Source organism: Epinephelus moara, chromosome 6 (assembly GCF_006386435.1).
Source record: "Epinephelus moara isolate mb chromosome 6, YSFRI_EMoa_1.0, whole genome shotgun sequence".
In the NCBI taxonomy this organism is placed as follows: domain Eukaryota; kingdom Metazoa; phylum Chordata; class Actinopteri; order Perciformes; family Serranidae; genus Epinephelus; species Epinephelus moara.
In genome coordinates, this window is record NC_065511.1 from 24,680,118 (window position 1) to 24,699,501 (window position 19,384).

At 41.2% G+C, this 19,384-nt stretch overlaps 2 protein-coding genes across 2 annotated transcripts in view; one reads left to right on the forward strand and one right to left on the reverse strand.

Moving 5' to 3' along the window:
• The window catches only part of si:dkeyp-97a10.3 (serine/arginine repetitive matrix protein 1), a 16,830-nt gene extending 15,118 nt beyond the window's left edge, over positions 1 to 1,712 (reverse strand). Inside the window, exons 1-2 of the mRNA XM_050047061.1 lie at positions 1,551 to 1,712; positions 1,282 to 1,339 (exon numbers count right to left, since the gene is read on the reverse strand). Of these exons, the coding sequence (XP_049903018.1) occupies positions 1,282 to 1,321 (40 nt within the window). The 5' untranslated portion in view covers positions 1,322 to 1,339; positions 1,551 to 1,712. The remainder of the gene's footprint in view (positions 1 to 1,281; positions 1,340 to 1,550) is intronic.
• si:dkeyp-97a10.2 (uncharacterized) overlaps positions 1 to 16,226 on the forward strand; it is a 36,042-nt gene extending 19,816 nt beyond the window's left edge. Inside the window, exons 2-6 of the mRNA XM_050047062.1 lie at positions 11,268 to 11,327; positions 11,906 to 12,271; positions 13,772 to 14,011; positions 15,435 to 15,531; positions 15,830 to 16,226. Of these exons, the coding sequence (XP_049903019.1) occupies positions 11,276 to 11,327; positions 11,906 to 12,271; positions 13,772 to 14,011; positions 15,435 to 15,531; positions 15,830 to 15,890 (816 nt within the window). The 5' untranslated portion in view covers positions 11,268 to 11,275 and the 3' untranslated portion in view covers positions 15,891 to 16,226. The remainder of the gene's footprint in view (positions 1 to 11,267; positions 11,328 to 11,905; positions 12,272 to 13,771; positions 14,012 to 15,434; positions 15,532 to 15,829) is intronic.
• The last annotated feature ends 3,158 nt before the right edge of the window (positions 16,227 to 19,384 follow it).

Consider the following 19,384-nt stretch of genomic DNA (forward strand, 5'->3'; position numbering starts at 1 on the left):
GAGGAGACAATATACAGCAAAGAGCTGCCAATCAGAATCTAATCTGAACATAAGTAGGCTGAGCCAGCTCACCACAACAAACCACAGAGAAGCTCACATTACAAAACACACAGATGTGGCATGACTTAATTCTTTGCTCAGGATGTCATCACTCCACCATATCTTTACATAGCAAATAGTGGTTAACTGCTACATTGATGCTCTGAATGTCTCATACAGAACCTTTAAAAGGCTAAAGATAGCATTATTCTACTTTCATTATCGTCAACAAATCCCATAAAAGGCCTAAGCCAGCAATGTGTTAGTCTGTCTCTCAATTCTTTGTCTAGCCTGTTTGCAGCACTCAGCACCAACCCCCTTTGTTCCTACTGAAGTCATGAATCTTTAAAAAACTCCTCACAAATAAATAGTTTCTTAAGGGGTAATTCCCAGCAGCTGGGCACTGTGGTTTTAACAAATGTTACGCAAAGAGGAATAAATAGTGCATCTGTTGTCTGCAGAGTAACACACATTAGGTGCAGGACAGGGGAATGAGATATATTAGGCTTTAGACACACAGATGACAATTGTTAGTGGGATGACATCATTGTTGGTTTGGGTCTTTTAATGGGATTTGACAATATCGCCAGCTTTGTTCTTTAAATAGCACACTTTGTACTATTTTTATATCTTATATTTTCACATGAAATTGTGTTACTATCTTGTTTGTACATTTGGAACTTTGTTCATTGTCATTATTTTGTAACAAAGTATTTATGCAAGCCCTGCGATCCTTAAAATCAGGCTGATCTGGACTAAATAATAACACATGTGAAGTCATCTTTCCATGAACAATAGCAAAGTATCGGTGCTGGCAGCAGTCCCATTGTTCATGCATGAACAACCATAACATTACTGCATTCAAAAGGCTGCAGCACTACCCATCCCTATCGACAAATTACCAACTGGCACACAAATACAGAAACACAGACGCCCCAGTCATCCTGAATCACGATGAGAGCTGAGATCTAGGAGCCAGGGAGGAGGCCCTAAATGCATCACGTCACTCAGTAGTCAGTGCACAAACGGGAATGCAGCCGCGCAGGTTTAAGAGCGGTTAAGACGAGCTTTCTGCTTGAAATGCAATTGTTTTATAAACGTGCCTGGAATACCACATCTTCCCCTCCCTGAACAGACAGCCGATACTCTGCTTTAGAGACTTCAGTGAGCTTGTTTGAATTTGAACGTTGCTGCCGGAGCAGGAGGAGGAAAAACCTGCCAGTGCAAATTGTTTTACAGTACCTGCCAGCGACAGACTGATAAGGAGCAAAGGTTGTCTCATGTCTTCAGTCAGGCCGGTCTGCAGAGAGATGAAACTTCTTTTAATATAAAATATAACTTTTCTGTGATGATTTTAAACATTTTTTTTTTTTTCAAACAGTCTTTCTCCAGTACAGGCTGAGCAGATTATAACTGTGCTATATGCTTTTCAGTTCAGCTTAAACATGACAAAAACGAACATATATTCGCTCCTGAGCAGCGTTAAGAGGAATCAGCTGTGTGAAACTTACCAAAGTGTTTTCCCACAGCCGTCATGTTTATGTTTGTGTTAAAATAAGACTCCGTGGTCCTCTGCCGTTGATAACATATGAGTCTACTTCCTGTTTCTCCACTATTACCTGTCAAGGACGCACCTGTTCTCTTAAAGGGCCCGCAGCCTGCGATGAGTCTGCAACAGTGCTCAGGTAGGCCTGCTCTTTGTACAATTTTGAGGTACATGTCAGCGGGAAATTAAACATTTTGATCCACAATATTTATTTGACAGCAAGGATTAAGATTTAATACACTAAACATATGCACTAATGTCGATTAAAGTGCTTAGAACTAGTTTCACCTCTGCCAGCTACAACAACATGCTGTTTATGCATTAATGCATTAATCTAGAAATGTCACATATTTATCTTTATTCATTAACCTTTATTTATACAGAAAGCCCCACTGAGATTAAGGGCCAAGGTAGCAGCCAATCAAAACACATTAAAATGCAACAAATACAACATATAACACAAAAATCCACATTAAACAACAACTATTCAAACATAGTGGCCTCTCAGGAAAACAAGCACATCTCTCTGTCACCACATTCTTTATGAAGCCCTTAAATAATGATAGAAATTAGAATAAAGTAATGTAGATTAATGTAAAAGTCACAACAGGGGTCTCTCTGCACAACAAGTACTTTTACTTTGATACTTTAAGTACATGTTGCTGATTGTAGCTGTATTTTTACATTGCTGTTGGGATACTTTTGCGTGAGTAAAGGCTTTGAATACTTGACACTGTGTTTTGATTCTACTGCTACTTCATATAGTGTCGGCATTTTAAAAGCGTGTCATATACCAAGATGTGTTTTGTCTGAAACATTTTAATCCATACATTAACTAGTAATTAAAGCTTTTATGAGTCAGTAAAATATATAAAGTATATAAACTAATAAAATGATATAATAAAAATGTGATAAGCACAAGCACCTCAAGATTGTATTTCAGTACAGTACTTTACTAAATATGCCCAAATCCTTAAAAAGGGCTTTGGTTTTTCTCTATCCTTTAAACACAACCATGTTTATTCCCAAATTTAATATGTCCAATTCATGAAATGGATGGCCATGAATCTTTTACACAGCAAAATACAACAAAAAGTAATGAAATAGATCAATAAAATGAGTCATGCCTGAGCGAAAAAGTGCAGAATGGGGGTGGAGGACCTGTATTTGTGTTATTTTTTCACCTAATGCTTGAATTTAGTTCAAATTTGCTCTAAATTTGCACTCCAATCAATATAAATATCAAAATACATGTACCAGCCACTTTATCAGGTACAACTGTGCAACTGCTTGCAACTCAGTGCATGTAGACTTGGTCAAGACGACCTGCTGAAGTTCAGCGGAGCATCAGAATGGGGGAGAAAGGTGATTTAACTGACTGTGAATGTGGCATGGTTGTTGGTGCCAGACGGCCTGGTCTGAGTATTTCAGAAACTGCTGATCTACTGGGATTTTTATGCACAATCATCTCTAGTGTTTGCAGAGGATGGTCTGAAAAAGAGAAAATATCCAGTAAGTGGCAGTTCTCTGGGTGAAAATGCCTTGTTGATGCCAGAGGTCAGAAGAGAATGGCCACACTGGTTCAAGATGATAGAAAGGCAACAGTAACTCAAATAACCACTCGTTACAACCAAGGTATGCAGAAGACCATCTCTGAACGAACACATCAAACCTTGAAGCAGATGGACCACACCGGGAGCCACTCCTGTCAGTTAAATACAGGACACTGAGGCTACAATTGACACAGCTCACCAGAATTGAACAATAGAAGATTGGTAAGACGTTGCCTGGTCTGAGTCTCATTTTCTGCTGTGACATTCAGATGGTAGGGTCAGAATCTGGCATAAAACAACATGAAAGCATGGATCCATCCTGCCTTGTATCAGCGGTTCAGGCTGGTGCTGGTGGTGTAATGGTGTGGGGGAGATTTCCTTGCCACACTTTGGGCCCCTTAGTACCAACTGAGCATCCTTTAAACACCACAGCCTACCCGAGTATTGTTGCTGACCCTTTCCATCCCTTTATGACCACAGTGTATCCATCTTCTGATGGCTACTTCCAGCAGGATAACATGCCATTTTACAAAGCCAAAATCATCTCAAACTGTAATGAGTTCACTGTACTCCAATGGCCTCACCAGATCAGTCCAATAAAGCACCTTTTAGATGTGCAGCTGACAAATCTACAGCAACTGTGTGATGCCATCATGTCAATATGGACCAAAATCTCTGAGGAATGTTTCCATCACCTTGTTGAACCTGTACCACGGAAAAAATTAAGGCAGTTCTGAAGGCAAAAGGGGCCCAACCTGGTACTTGCAAGGTGTACCTAATAAAGTGGCCGACTTATGTAAAAAAGAAAAACACTCTACTCCACTTCCACTGCAGAGCAATTTTACACTAAACATTTTTAATGTGTGACATTGATGAACAAACTTTGAACAAAAACAAAGCAATATGTGCATAGTTTTATTTTAATATGTAACAAAGTTTACAAAAATACACTTTTTTGAACTTCTTTTATAGTTTTGGAGATCTATCAAACATAAAATTAAACATTAATCTCTATGGAGCTCATTATTTCAAAACTTTATCTCCTCTTATAATGTTTAAACTAGACAGTATAGACAGTGTTTCCACTTTTAAAGATTGTACAGGATGGAGGTTGTTTCATTCCACTGCTGTGTTAATGTAAGTATCATTCAGTAAATGCCATAAAGATAAGTATCCCATATGTTTACATATACCACATACCACAAAGACATGTTCAAAGACCATCAGAAACTATAAATGTAGTGGATTTAAATTCATTTTCTGTTTCACTTTTTTCAAAATGGTTTTTAGATTAATGAATTCCTACTGATGAGATGATGAGATACAGCACTGATAGCAGTTGTGCAGATACCAGATCACATTTCAGAGCATATAATGATTTTATTTCCCCATTGTGGTGATTGTTTCCCTTTTGACTTTCATGGCTGAAGGTCATTTTTATTTGCCCTGGTTACAGTGTTACACAGCAGCTATCTGATAAAACAGTTAATATTAGATAACGACAACCTCATACACTCAGTTCTTTGCTTAATTTATTCACTTGTGCAACGATATGGATTAATGTGATGCAAAACCAGAGTTTGCTCATGGAATCAGAAGTATGTGATGATGCCTGCTGGAGTGGGAGCAAAGAGTTGATATTTTTCATCTGATGTATTAGTGCCACCCACTGGTTAATCTCGGCTAACAGCACTCCTCTGCAGTCAAAGAGCACAGTGGGAGCCACAGCTGTGATTCCCATGATTATTCATAAACCCTCTGCAAATACAAATGGATTTATAATCAGCTTTAAATCACTCGTTACATCTGTGCCCCAGGATGCGTTTCATGAAGTGAGAAACTGCAGAGCCGACCCCTGAATAAGTGATGTCATTATGTTTCACTGCTCCAGTAGTGTAAAGGAGGTGTGTGGCTGACAAAACAATCTCATCTCAAAGTCTGTTTAGAAGCCGTTCTGGAGATTTACATAATCTTATCTTAATCTTATCTTTAACAGATGATAGTTTTTTTTCTGACACTTCTTGCAACCAGCTGAGGTTTAAATTCTGATTTGTATGTTAGAAAATATCAGAATCAGTAAATCAGCAGCTCGTGTGTTGTCTGGAAACAATGGTGTGGACTGGAGTCAGACTTGAGTTACAAATCTGATGACTTTAGACCCAAAATAGAACGAGAGAGTCGACTGGTTGCCCTGTATATACAAACTTGGATCAAAAACTTGTGTTGGGTGCTCATGGAGAACAGGAAACAACAGGATCAACAGGAAGGAAATATTGCTTTCCTTCCTCCTTCCTTGTTTTCTATATTTTTTCAGAGTGCCTGGATTGCCTCACCGAAAATCAAAACAGACTTTCAGCTTGTCTTGGACTTTTAACGGCAATGACTCGAGACCTCCCCTGAACTTGAGCCTGATTTGAAAACTGGATAGCTTCCAGAGCCCACAGATGAAAAGATATCTTATTTAAAATAATTTCCTGCATCAGCTAACATTGTTGCATTTCCTCAATCAATTATTCATTCCCAGCAAGTCGACACTTTCGTCCTCAGATGACCCATTTTGTTTGAACCAATCCAGCAGCATATAGTCAAGTTGCAGAAGAGAACCATGAACGTTATGTTTCTGAGCCCCAGTGGAAAAACATGATACCAAAGTTAATTTAGATAAGCCTACTAGAGTGTCATAACAAAAATGATGCGGTGGTCAACAATAAACGATTTCCAGTACGCAAAACAGGTGATTCCAAAATTACAGACAAAGACACAATGACTTTGTTTGACATTTGAAGTTGCACTAAGAACAGGAGAAGTCAATGCTAGTATTAATATAGCAAGCTAATGTGGGTGCTATGTGCTAATTGTGGTATTAGTTTATTGTGTCAGCACTACTTTTTAGCCCCTTTTACACTGCCAGATTTTCAGCGAATGTTGGGCCGTTTTGCCGGCAAGCTGCAAGTGTTTATAGACACAGAGGCGGATTGGCAAGTTGATCCGAGGTGCCAATTTTCCACCTTGTAGGGTAGTCATATTGGTGGAACCTTTTTGGTTTAAAAAGAACGAGGCGCCCTTCCGCCACAGGAGGGGCTGTTGAAGACTTGTGGGAGGAGCTGTTGATGACGCCACACGTGCAACCCACTGGCGGTGGATAAACAGGAAACAGCTGATAGCAAGAGGAAAAGGCAAACCTGACAGACACTGTAAAGATGAGCAACTGGGGAGACAAGGAATTGCGCGCCCTCTTTGTCCTCGCAAACGAAGAGGCCATTAACCGTCAAATGACGGGGACGGTGAAGGACGGGCCAACTTATGAGAGAATCGGTAAAAGACTGACCAGCCACGGCTTCCCTCGGAGTACGTCACTGTTTACGTCACACGCTGAGCTACACGTTTTGTTACTTGCTCACGCCCCCCCATTGCCCCGAAAAAGGCACATTCTGTATGAACAAAAGTAGGTAGGTGGCATTTTGCTGCACTCCCCAATTTTGTTTTTATACTGCCAATGCTGAAAAATACTGATTGGGCTTTCCTGCAAATTTGCACAATTCCTGTTCAGAAAGGGCTTTTGTTCAAGTTCAGTGACACTTGTTTTAACAAGGGCTTTTGTTCAAGTTCAGTGACACTTGTTTTAACAAATTCACATTTTTAAAAGCATCATGATTTTTGTAAATTTAATATATTATTACACATATTAAAATGGCATTTTGGTGAAGAGCACATTTTTGACTATCAGCATCAGCATGATACGTGCCCGGTGTCAGGGGGAAATGCGGCGGGACAAAGACGAAAGTTGGGTCCAACACAGACTTTCACGCGAGAGAGTGGTGTTTGTGTCCCGTAAGATTCTAAAGCCAAACCCTCTTCTTTTTTCCTAAACCTAACCACGGGTGTTTGTTGTTGAAGGAAAAAAAAAACGGCAATTGTACCGACGCAGTGCGTTTATTTTGAATAAGACTGTATGTAAACGGTCAATTTCCTGTGAAGTGGAAGTATATCTTGAAAGAAGACAATGCATGTAACAGGCCGAACTTGACACAGTGTCCCAGAACGTCAACAACCAACACACCCAGGGTACCTTGCAGGTCGAATGTGGACGTGGAAAGTCTATGACCAAACATCAATATGTGACGAGGTCAGAGTGAGAATGTGTTGGTTAAGGACTTGAGACTTGACTCAGGACTTGCCTGTCTTGACTTGGGACTTGCAAAACCACGACTTGGTCCCACTCCTATCAATGAAGCAGATTTTTTTCTCCAGTGTCACAGAGACTGAATATTTCTTCTGATAGGACCTGAGGACTTGAGACTTGACTTTGGACTTGTCAGTCTTAACTTGGGACTTGACTATCCTACAGTTTCTCTCTGTCGCTAAGACACACTTAATGAAACTGGAGTTCACTTGATCTTCATCATCACCGTCTTAGCACAGCAGAAGTCTTCTCTTGCAAATGTGTGGATATTTTTTCATTGGTTTCACAACTTTATTGGATTAACTTTGTTCACAGCTGATAGAAACTACTTCATAAGTATAAATCTCTAATGCGCCTGTGTGAAACTTGTTTGCACAACACTTCAACCAGCAGTCAGTCTGTATCCACCTTTGAAAGTTGCCACTTGTGTGTTGCTATTTGCGAGCATGAGGAACAACAAAAAGGAAAAGGCGTGTATGAAGAGGAAGAGACCATTATTATTGAAAACAAGACTAGCTAATAAAAACATGCAGCACAGAAGCTGCGGCATGAGAAATGTTTATTGTAATGTGACACAGGTCAAACTCCAGGTGCATGTATCCGTACATGTCAATGACAGTTGATCTCAAAGTGTAAGAGTGCAGGTGCAGACTGCAGCAGGGTTTGTTCTCTAGTAAAATCATCTTTGGAGAAAATAATATAGTTCTTGCTGTGATATGCTTGCTTGCCTTTTTTGGCCACATACTATATGCAAAGTAACAACAAACAGTGCAGGCATAAAGCACAAATTACTTCAAGGTTCAATCGGTTCAGAAGAATGTATCAATTTGACCACAGGTTGTGGTGTTTGGAAATATTTAGTTTTGTTGCATTGTGTGTGTTGGAGCACTTCGCCCAGGGACTTTCAGGTTAGGCCTGTGTCGGAACTGTTTTGAAAATGTAACTCCTGAATGGACAAATGTCGAGGAAGGATCCTTAAATAGTTGAATTTCAAGGATGCTGCGTCATCACATCCCGACTAAGGACGGTTCCGCTGTCAAGGATCCTTGAAATTCTTCCAAGGACTTAGTCCTTCCTTCAGAGAATTTTCAAGGATGCATGTGTGTGTATCCTCAGCGGGTATAAAGAGCCCACAATTCTGCTGGAAGTGAAGGCGGGGCCTCTTCAATGAAACCTGCACCAGCGGAGCTCGGCAAGACTTTGATAAACATGTCATTTATTTGCATCAGTATCACTGGGAGTTTTTAATCATACACGCATGAAAACAATATTGATAGAAACCTCATAATTTACACTTTCCAATGTGTCCACTGCTACATGATATGAACTTTTTAAAATAACGTGATTTCGATAAAACATCCATCCATCCATTTTCATCCGCTTATCCCAGGCCGGGTCACGGGGGCAGAAGGGCAAGCAAAGTATTCCAGATGTCCCTCTCCCCAGCAGCGCTCTCCAGCTCCTCCTGGGGGACCCCAAGGCGTTCCTAGGCCAGATGAGATACATCCTGATCAGATGCCCGAACCACCTCAACTGACCCCTTTCAATGTGAAGGAGCAGCGGCTCTACTCCGATCTCCCTCTGGATGTCCGAGCTCCTTACCCTATCTCTAAGGCTGAGTCCAGCCACCCCACAGAGGAGACTCATTTCGGCCGCTTGTATCCATAATCTCATTCTTTCAGTCACAACCCAGAGCTCATGACCATAGGTGAGGGTTGGGACGTAGATGGACCAGTAAATCGAAAGCTTCACCTTCTGGCTCAGCTCCTTCTTCACCACGACGGACTGACGCAGTGCCCGCATCACTGCAGAAGCCGCACCAAATTAATTTAAAAAGTATATAGTAATAGTATTAGTATTTCAAGTATAACCCATAAATATTCTTCCTAAAAGTCAAGCTGCGGTGAAGTCGGACAGTTTCCCGACAGTTTCCAGCAGCCTTCAGTCCGTGCAGGAAGTCACAGACACACTAACATCCTGTCTGGAATGATGTCAATTCATTAAAAAAGTGATCAGACCCATATATCAATTTGTTTTCACCATCAGTCACACATCATGTTTTCTGTTCACAGAATAAACCCTCAGGTCAGACAAATACAATCTTAATCTCTAAAATTCAACAAAAATGAGTAGTTTATCTAAAACATCATCTTGTTGAGTCGACATCTGAACCAATCAGCTGTTAGATCAGGTGAGAGCCAGGCGGTGCAGTCGGTGGAGAGCAACTGCAGCGCCTGGCTCTAAAAACTGCGGCCGCCTCGCTCTCGCGGTTTTATCACCGTCCACTTTTGTAATACGTCAGAGCAAGTCGGGATGAAGTCAGACACAAAACTAACCAGCATGCATTGTGCGCCAATCGCCGGTGATCTAATCCGCGCAGGCCTGGCTCATCTCGAACGAACCTAACATTAGAGTGCCAAAATGATCACAGTACACTGATCCTTTCTTGGAAGGACCTGTCCTACCAAGGAAGGATCCTTGACTTTGAGAACCACCGACTGTAACTTGGGACTTGACTCGAGACCTGCCTGTGTTGACTTGGGAGTTGAGTGCAAAGACGTGAGACTTACTTGTGACTCGCAAACAATGACTTGCTCCCACTTCTGTCTTTTAAGCACATTTTTTTCTCCAGTTTCACAGAGACTGAATATCCTCGCTGTGAACAAGAATGAAATCATCAACATTCCCCTTTACATGCTTGAAGGTGTTTCTCAGTTGCATGCGAGAGACAGTTATTGAAAAAAAAATAATGAGAATAGAGTAATTCATGTATTACCTCCTCTTTACAATCCAAAGCCAAGGCAATGTATTGTGTCTGCGGGGCAAATAGTGTTCGAGCTGGATAAGAAGGCTGCAGTACAAAGCCTATTTCATAATGAGTTCCAACATTGTCATGGTTTCCCCTTCAACAAGAATACCACTGCCTTTTTATCTGTTTACAAATAGTACAACAACAGTGGTGTGAAAATCCAAATCCAAAATGTTGTATTGTTATGTAAGCACGTGATCGGACGCAGGTCAGAGGAGGTTAGGGCGGGGGGGGCAGGTTGGGTCTTACAATGGAAAGTTCACTTATTTAAAAACACAAAGCAGAAATCAGCCTCTATTGTACAGGAAAGAGGGGGAGTCAGGGAGGGGGAGGAAGCCGCTTAAAAACAAGGTGACGCCTATGTGACTCACGGACAGGACCTGACAGGCTGAGGAGAAGCCGAGCAGAGAGGAGAAGGAAGTCCTGAAACATTTAGCTAAACTCCAGTTTGATGTTGTTTCGCAGGAGCAGCTGTAGATTCTGGAGCTGTCATCTCTAACTAGATTATTTCTCGCAATGCAATGGCAACTGCTTTGAAGATATTGTTTTATGTTGGGCCATAAATCTACTCGCAGAGTGAATTGCGCTGCACCTTAACCTCTGAGAAAGTGAAGTGGCTCGACTGTATTGTTTGTCTCGGTTTTGGAGAGGTAGGTGAATCCCACTCTGGGGGCTTTTGATGTGGATGACTTCGAGGTAAACAGCAATGGGGATTCCAGGTTATATTTAATGCATGCAGGCTGGGTTCCTGCACTGCTATCGCTGCTCCTTCTCGCTGTGTTTTGTTGTAGCAGCTGTGCTTGAGGGGGTTCATTTTAGTTTTGGCAGTAGACCCGTCCTTATTTCCTTCCAACTTCTGATTCTAGTGCAGTGTGCGGTGCCAATGCTGTTGTTCTTTGGATAGTTCACAAATAAATTAAGGAAAGAATACCCTAAACATTTGGATTACATTTTTCTAATAGGAGGGACATGCTGCTTTAATTGTTTTTTGCTCTCATTTTAATTTCACATTTTCTCTGGAGGTGGTGTTGTTATTCTTGCTGTAGTGGCACCCCTGCTGAACAAGTACAGAGGAAATGTGCGTGTTGTTGCTGAGGTCATGGACAAATTCCTCTCTCTGTTCTCTGTCTACATCAGCAGGTGCTATGGATCTACAGTATTTTCTGAGCTGGAAAGTTGCCCTGCTGCTTCTCTTGAGTAAGGCTGTTTTTTTTTTGTAACCACCATCCTAATGATTTCTGTTTAAAAAACCAGCTTGAAAGTACAGGGAGTAAACAAAATGTATTCAGCACTGCACCCCGACACAAATGCAAAGGAACTCTTGTAATCTGCCTTTTGCATTAATGCCCACACTTGCATTATTTACATCTCCTCCATCCTATGCCTATCAAGTTAAGACGCTTGATTAATACTCCTCGTGGTGAATGCACAGAGGCTTACCAGGTCCGCTGCTGATTTGACACAGATTTTAAGATAGTGATGTGGTGTGATGGATATCGCATTAGGCATGGCTGTGATGTGCTATAAATCATCGCTTGACATTGTTTGACAGAGAGCAGCCATACATATTCATAAAGTGTTTGCTGAGGATGGAGATGAAGTATTTTGCTACTGTTTGTTTTATTAGCTCCCTGTTCAGCCCAAACAATGCAAACTCTCTGAAAGCCAAAAGGTCAAAACTGATGAAGATGAAATTCTGTGGCTCGTACTGGTCATCAGCTGTATGCTGCACCTGAGTGTGATGCAATAACAAATGGTCCAATCTCTGTCCGCAGCGCCATGTGGGCTCCAGTGTATGTCAGTGCACATCCTCAACGAGGAGATTGTGCACGTGATCCCAGGCTCCAGTCTGGTCCTGAAAGCTGAGATCGGGCACGGACCCCTGGAAGAGGTCTCCGTGGTGACCTGGGAGCGGGAGTCCGAACTCTGGACCGGCCATGACAGGGTGACACTGGCCTCGTGCCCCGGCAAAAGCTTCACATGTGGTGGCACGAGGCCAAATGTTCATGTGAACATGGAGCGGCAGGTGACGACACTTCAGATAAATGGGTTCAGCGGAGCAGACAGCGGCGTGTACACTGTGACTGTGACGGATCAGAAAGGGGTCAAGACCTCTGCAGGATGCATCGTCAGGACATACGGTACAGTGTGATAAACAGCATGTGAGGGAATTTATAGTCTTTAATTACAGGTACTGCTGAGAAAATTGGTTAATTGACTGAAAATAAAACAACAATCTTTATAATCAATTAATGATTTCAAAGAGTAACAACTTTAATTATACATACAGTCACTTTATTACACGATCAAGTGATCCTGGTCCTATTCTGTAGCATTCATTACAATTCTGTCTGTGCTACAAAACACCCTCAAGTGTGAGGAAACATCATCTTGAATGCTTTTTTCTCTTAATTTGTAAAAGGGGCTAAAACTAAGTGTGTTGTAGCTCTTTGTTATCCCTTAAATCAAAAATTATCAACATTTGAAGGGCCCATCTCCTCCATTTAGAGGATTTGCAGTTTTGTGTTCAAATCTCATTTCATTTTAACTCCTTTGTCAACAAATCCCTCTCACCCTCAAGGTCCATTTAGTAGCTTTCAATTATGTTACATTTTCTTTATCAACAGACGGAGCTTTTTTTTAAGCATTTTTTATCTTTGTTGGCTTAATTTTCTTTATATTGGAAACAATGTTGAAGCTTTTTAAGCCAAAAGAAGTAATTAAAAGACGATAATATGGACTCTTTGAAATTGGGATTTGCGTTTGTTCATATTTTCTGATATTATTTTATAGATTAAACAGTTGTTCAGTTAGTCGCAAAAATAAACTGATAAACAAATGGGTGATGAAAATAATAATTAGTTGCAGCCTTAATTATAAACTATAGGTAAGAAAAAGGCCCTAAGGTTGTAAAGGATCAGTGGATGTTGTTTAAGCCAACAGCTAACAAATCGCTGTCTTCGCTTTATCTGTTTTAAAAGCTTACAGAGGTAGTGTGTAGAGAAATTTGGTCTGTAAGGGTGATGCCATGACAGCAGAAACATTTCAAATGCTCATCAGCTGGCGATGTCCCGGCCTTTCTAGTGTTAACTTCAACAATTACCAACAGTATAATGAATTTGTTTAATTTCACGCCAGCAGCCATTGTTTCCTTCCGATTGTGGATGTCTCATTTAACAATGAAACACTTGAAATTAAATTTGCCTATAGGCTTCGCTTGCCGGCTCTTCCTTTTGTTTCCGTGCTTCTCAACGTCTCATCGTAGCTTTGTAGTTTTCTGTCAAAGCTGCTATGCATTTACTCTCATCTGTCTGCTTTAACAGTATCAATTCATCAGCTCCACTCTTCTCTACATCTGCTCTCTCAGCTTCCAGGGCTTTCCATCATCCCATTCTCCGACATTATACCTCACTCTCCGGTCTCATTATTGTCTCTGAAACTGAGCCAGTTTCTCCTGACAGCATTAAACGTCTCCCATGATTCTTTGTCTTAGGCCCTCTTGGAGAGCCTTGTGCCATTATTCTTATTTTATAACAGAGAGATGCCCACAGCTGCTCTTTCTATCCGGGCTCGGAGTTTTTACCTTCGTCCTCATCAGCTCTTTCATTCTTGTCCTCACCTTCTCTCATCTGTCTCTACAGAGGCGGTGCACCACGTCTCAGTCAGCATCAACGTGTCTCACTCCTCGCTGGTTTGTGGAGAGGCCTGGGGCACGGAGCCCCACTTCAGCTGGCTCCACGAGAGAGTGGCCATCACTCAGACTGTGGGTATAGTCTCCAAAGATGGAACAACATTGTTTGTGAACAAGACTCCCATCTGTGGCCACTTCACCTGCATGGTCAGCAACAAGCTAGGCTACAGCTCCGCCACCTACACTGCAGGTACGAGACGACATAGTGTTTCTCTGTTCTTCTAAGAAAGGAATAATGCTGTTTTAGAAATATATGGCTAGCAAGGTAGCTTTATTTACCAAACTTAAAGCCGCACTGATCAATAGTTTTATATTAACAATGAGAAAACAATGATAGTCAGCCGCTTCAAGATGTTTCAGTGTTGCAAATTCAACCAATCCCTATGAATTCTGCACAACCTTGCAATTTCGCAATCACCCTAACTTTTCCGCAAACTTGACCTCGTAGTTTCCCCAGTCATAGCAGTCCCTCACATTATGTCACCAAACTCACGTCTTTGTTTCTGGTGCTGAAGATGCAGACATGTGTGACACAAATGTCTCACATTTACCAACTAAAATAACCACTAAAGACCGTGTAAGGCAATTCCCTGATGTTCTACATGAAAGCAGGTGTAAACCGCTTTGCAGCGTTGTAGTGAAACACAAACTACATATACTGGAAAAATTATTTTCAACTGCAAAACATTCCTAGAGAGTAGCTGAAACGCATTGACAACAGACAAAGTGAAATCATCATAACAGAGGCTGTTGCATCTATTGCTCGTGCTGAATGATGAGTTAGATTAAATATGCGTGGTTAGTGGTGATGTTAGTGAAGTATAAATCACAAACTCAGAACAGTGCAGTTTTATTTCCGCTAGAAATTGAGAGCTTGCCGAGGGCGCCAAATGTGCAAAGTCCTACACTGAATTTACTCCATTTTGACCAACTTACAAATCCTGCATCCACCTTAATACGTCAGTGATATTACAAATATAACAATCAAACACTTTGCAATGGGACAAGCGTGCCTTATTATGCTATATATTTTGATTGATTAAGTACATTTTCCTGTATTTCTTTTATACTGCTGTATTGTTACTTTTACTTACATGAAGCACCTGAATATATTATTTTACAACTAAAGATTATGAGATCATGTTAATCCTTATGTCTTATTTGTCTGATTGGATAAAAGGCGCCTGTGGCATCTCTAAAATCAGCTCACTGTGCCATGGATATTCAGAAATCAGACTCCTTTCTACCGCGCGTCATGTCGATCTTGAGCCGTGTCCTGATTGCACTTTGCTCTGTGTATTGTATCTCTGGTGGTGTCTCAGTGATAAAGGATTTTCCAAAGTGCGATCAATAAATCACTACCGCCACTACTGCTGCTACCACTGTTGCTAAACAGGCGAGACAAATGCAATTCTACGAATCTGCCAAGAGGCGCGATGATCCAAAGACAGCCGGGGTATTTCAGGACACCTCCTGTTAGCTCTTGCTGTTCCAGTCAGTTTAGTGACTGTACAGACTTGTTGCGGGAGACCTTTTCGGCCTTTTAGGGCAGCCATGTCAGATGATGTTGTTATTTTCCCCCCTCATTGGGTGTGTTTTTTCCTGCCTGACAGCACCTTGCGAGACAGAGGGCAGAGGGACAACAGTGGCTGTGCTGTGTGTCGTCCTCCTGCTGCTGTGTGGAGGAGTGCTGGCATTTCTGCTGTGGAGGTACAGTAATGCACACAGACACTGGCAGGCACAAATCTCATTTCAGGCTATGCCCTGATAATAAAACCATATGCTGAGAGAAAATAAGACACTGGTAGGAGCTGCTTTAAAGGACAAAAAAAACTAAGGGTACAAGATGAAAACAGCAAAATGTTACACAGCTTGCATCTTAAGTGACACGCAAGAGAGGCATGACAGGCCGGGCTGTGTCTGCTGACAAAACCATTGTCATGTTTACTCGCGCCAGTGTTTGTCACTGCTGTTTGATCTAAATTGGACACTTTTCTTCTCTTTTCAGGCGACACAGGCTCAGCACCAGAGGAGAGAGGCTGCAAGAACATATAGATGACACCTTTTGAAAAAAAGGCCCAAGATACTCTTGTGTAACTCAGAGAGAAGAACAGGGAATGGACTTGATCTGTGAGGATGTTACTTCCTGCCCTTTGAGCAGTATGACCTTACACAGCATTGGGACAATGTGATGAGTGAACTGCTCGGTGGGAAACAAAAAATATCTAAAAATGGATATTCAGCTTGAAGTGCCAGCAATGTCATTACACTGCCTCCTGCTGGGCTGCACCTGGCACTGCGTATTTAATAATCATTTTTGTAGGCTTGTATCAGCTGCGCATTGTATTGAAATGTATTTCAAATGTTGCCTTCATAATAAAATCCCTTTAAAGAATGTGACAACATTCAGCAGTTATTTGAACACATTTTTGAAAGATAGTTTTAGCTTGAAAACTGTTTTGACAGGGCTTACATTTTTTATTAAATTTATACTATGCAGGAATGTCCATTACTGTTTATTAGCGGCTCAGCACCAACAGTGATAGTTGAAGCCTGCCCCAGATGTGCTCTTGTTTGGCATTTTGCCTCGCTATATTTGCAATTTTTCAGCGCTGTGTCTCTTGCCTCTCTTGCCTGCTGCTTACAGTCTGGCACCTGGCTACATTTTTATTAAGCCCCTCTTTATGAGTCTGTACATTGATTGTTAGAAGAATCCTGCATAGTATAACTTTAAGCATGGCATCTTTGCTCTCTATCTCCCTTTTCTCATCCAGTATTAGATGTTTGATTAGTTTAATGTCCTCACACTTTTTCAATAAAGGTTAGGGACAAGAGTTGGCGATTGTAAAACTGTAAAAACAGTACTGCATAACAAATTCAATGATGGGGATCAGGAAAAGATAGAATGTAGACTATATAGTGAAAATGAATTAGTATAGTAGCAATAATATCATAGCTGTCAATTCATGTCACATTCGCTGATTGACACACAGGAGGCTAAGTTTGTAAACAATTACATGCATCACACTCATGGGAGTAATTTTGCGTTCAGTATTTTGTCCAAAGATACTTCGGCATATGGACTGGAAGAGCTGGGGATTGACTGATGATCATCTGATTGATGGGCGAGCAGCTCTGCCTCCTAAGCCCATGTGTGGCTTTTCTCCATGTACTCCAGCTTCCTCCCACAGTCCAAAGACATGCAGGTTACACATGGACAATCCAATGTAGGGCCCATTTGTCAGTCCATGTGCGCCCCACATACAAATGTTGGCTGGGTATATTTTGTCTAAGGATACTTTGACATATGGACTGGAGAGCTAAGAGCTAGGGATGGAGGGATGATCTTCCGATTGGTGGACAACCAGCTCTACCTCCTGAGCCACAACCGCCATAATTATCACTCAGTAATGGATGCAAAATGCAAACTGCACATGGACGCATACAAACACCTGCAAGAAAACCCTCATATATCAGTTCTTTATTAAACTGGTTGTTCAATGATTGGCTAATGCTTGAAGTTCCTTGAAGAATTTGGGAAAACTGCTTTTAGTTTTTGTGCTGCACACACTTTGAACAAGTTGCAGCACACAAAACTGTCAGTTTAAAACCATGATTACATACTACTCCACTCTTGAATGTGTTTCTGTGTTCTGTTGTAGTTTGTTTTCTCATTGATCGTTGTTTGAGTTCTTTCGTTTAAATTGTACTCTCCAGCATTGTAAACATGTGCATGCCCTCAGTAATTCCTTGAGATTTAAATAAAGGTTGAATGAAAAGAATGGCAATGTTATTTATTGGAGAACTTCTCTTCTTTCCAGCACTATGATACTTTTGATGAATCTGTGCAGTCATCATATTCATCAGTTGTTCCCTATTTTCGAAAAAATGCAGCTTGATATGTCCCCAAACTACCGTGGATTCAGCTTCAGTGATTTATTTTCTGGGATCCTGTTAGTTTCTGTTTTGTTAAAGTGTTCTGAGTTTTCACCCAGGAACTGTACTGTACTGTGTGTGAAAGATAACACTCCGAATACACGATCATCTCCACTGGCCGTGTTAACTTTCACAGTATACCCATCACGCCTCATAAGAAATGAACCCTCTAACCTCCAGCAGTGTTTTGGCGTTGCTGCATAGATCTAGATGGGACCACATGGAGGAAACAGGACCACGGGAGCCAGAGGTGAAATTCAGGACACGTTGTATCGGGCGTGGGAGGAAAAAGCAATTGAACATCTGCCATGAAAGTTTAGGTGTGCCTCAGAGAGTTTTAGCCAAAGATAGTTTCTGCCTTCTATGACGGTAATTTGAAATACATCAAAGAAAAGACGCTCCATTTGTGGGTACAAAAGTCTTCAATACTGCCAGACCTTAAAACTGGTACAAGGAAAGTAGATACAGCTTATAGCTCCCTGCAGCTATATCCCAAGGTGGAAAAGACAATGATGAAATATTATGAAAATGGAATGAAAACTGTACAGTGATAGGTGCTGAATACAGATCATTCACCACTGAAGATAAACTGTTTAAGTTTATATGCACTTTTTAAATGCACATATATATAAAAGTAATGCCAGCTTCATGGAAGTCTGTAAAGTTGCAAATGTAGACTCTATATAAAACATACTGTGTGCAGAATATCACCCCAAAGAGCACTTGTGACTGTATAAGCGTTAAAGAAGGGCAGAACATCTCTCAAATGGCTCCCTCACCCAGATTTGTGCCAAAATCCCTCGTCACGAGCCCATTAGCAGCGCTTCCATTGTATTGTTAGACTACCCCTTTGCCCCCTCGCGTTCACGTGCCTCCCATCAGACTACAGGGGAGAAGAGGCACATCCATCATGCCTGCAAGCCGCAGAGCCTCCTCTGAAACTGGCCCAAGCTCGATGTATAAAAAGTAGAGTGCCATTGTTGTCCAAAAACTACTAAAAAAAAGCATATCACTGAGTCATATCGTCGCACCGGCTGACACACTCCTGCATTATGATGAATCCAGCCATTATAGTTTATTTTGAGTCAGTCCATCATGCAGCATCCTGTTGAGCACCAAATACGTGGCTGCAAATAGCCAACAAATACAGTGTTAGCTCCTGTTGAGCGATGAGTGATGTTTGCTAAACCAGGAAATCACTCTGTTTTTGTGTAATTTCTAAATGTGTATAATCATGACCTATTTTTTCTTTCAGTAAGAACAAACTGGCTTGGGTCTGAGCAGTGACGGATTCGAGCTGTCAGAAATAAAAAGGAAACCAGCATGCATGTTATCTTGCATATAAAGACATATGTCCACTGGAACGGCACCCTACAGGGCACCTTATCATCACCTGGGAAAGCTGTGATGCTATTTTAAATGTAAATTAAAGCAGAATGCAATGATTTGCAAACCTCTTTTGACAGGTTATTCAGTTAAATAGAGTACAAAGACCATATATTTAATATTCAATACACTTTTTCCTTGTAAATCTACATTCAATCTGAATTTAATGCCTGCAACTCATTCCAAAAACACTGTTACAGGAGCATGTTTACCATTGTGTGACATCAACTTTTCTTTTAAC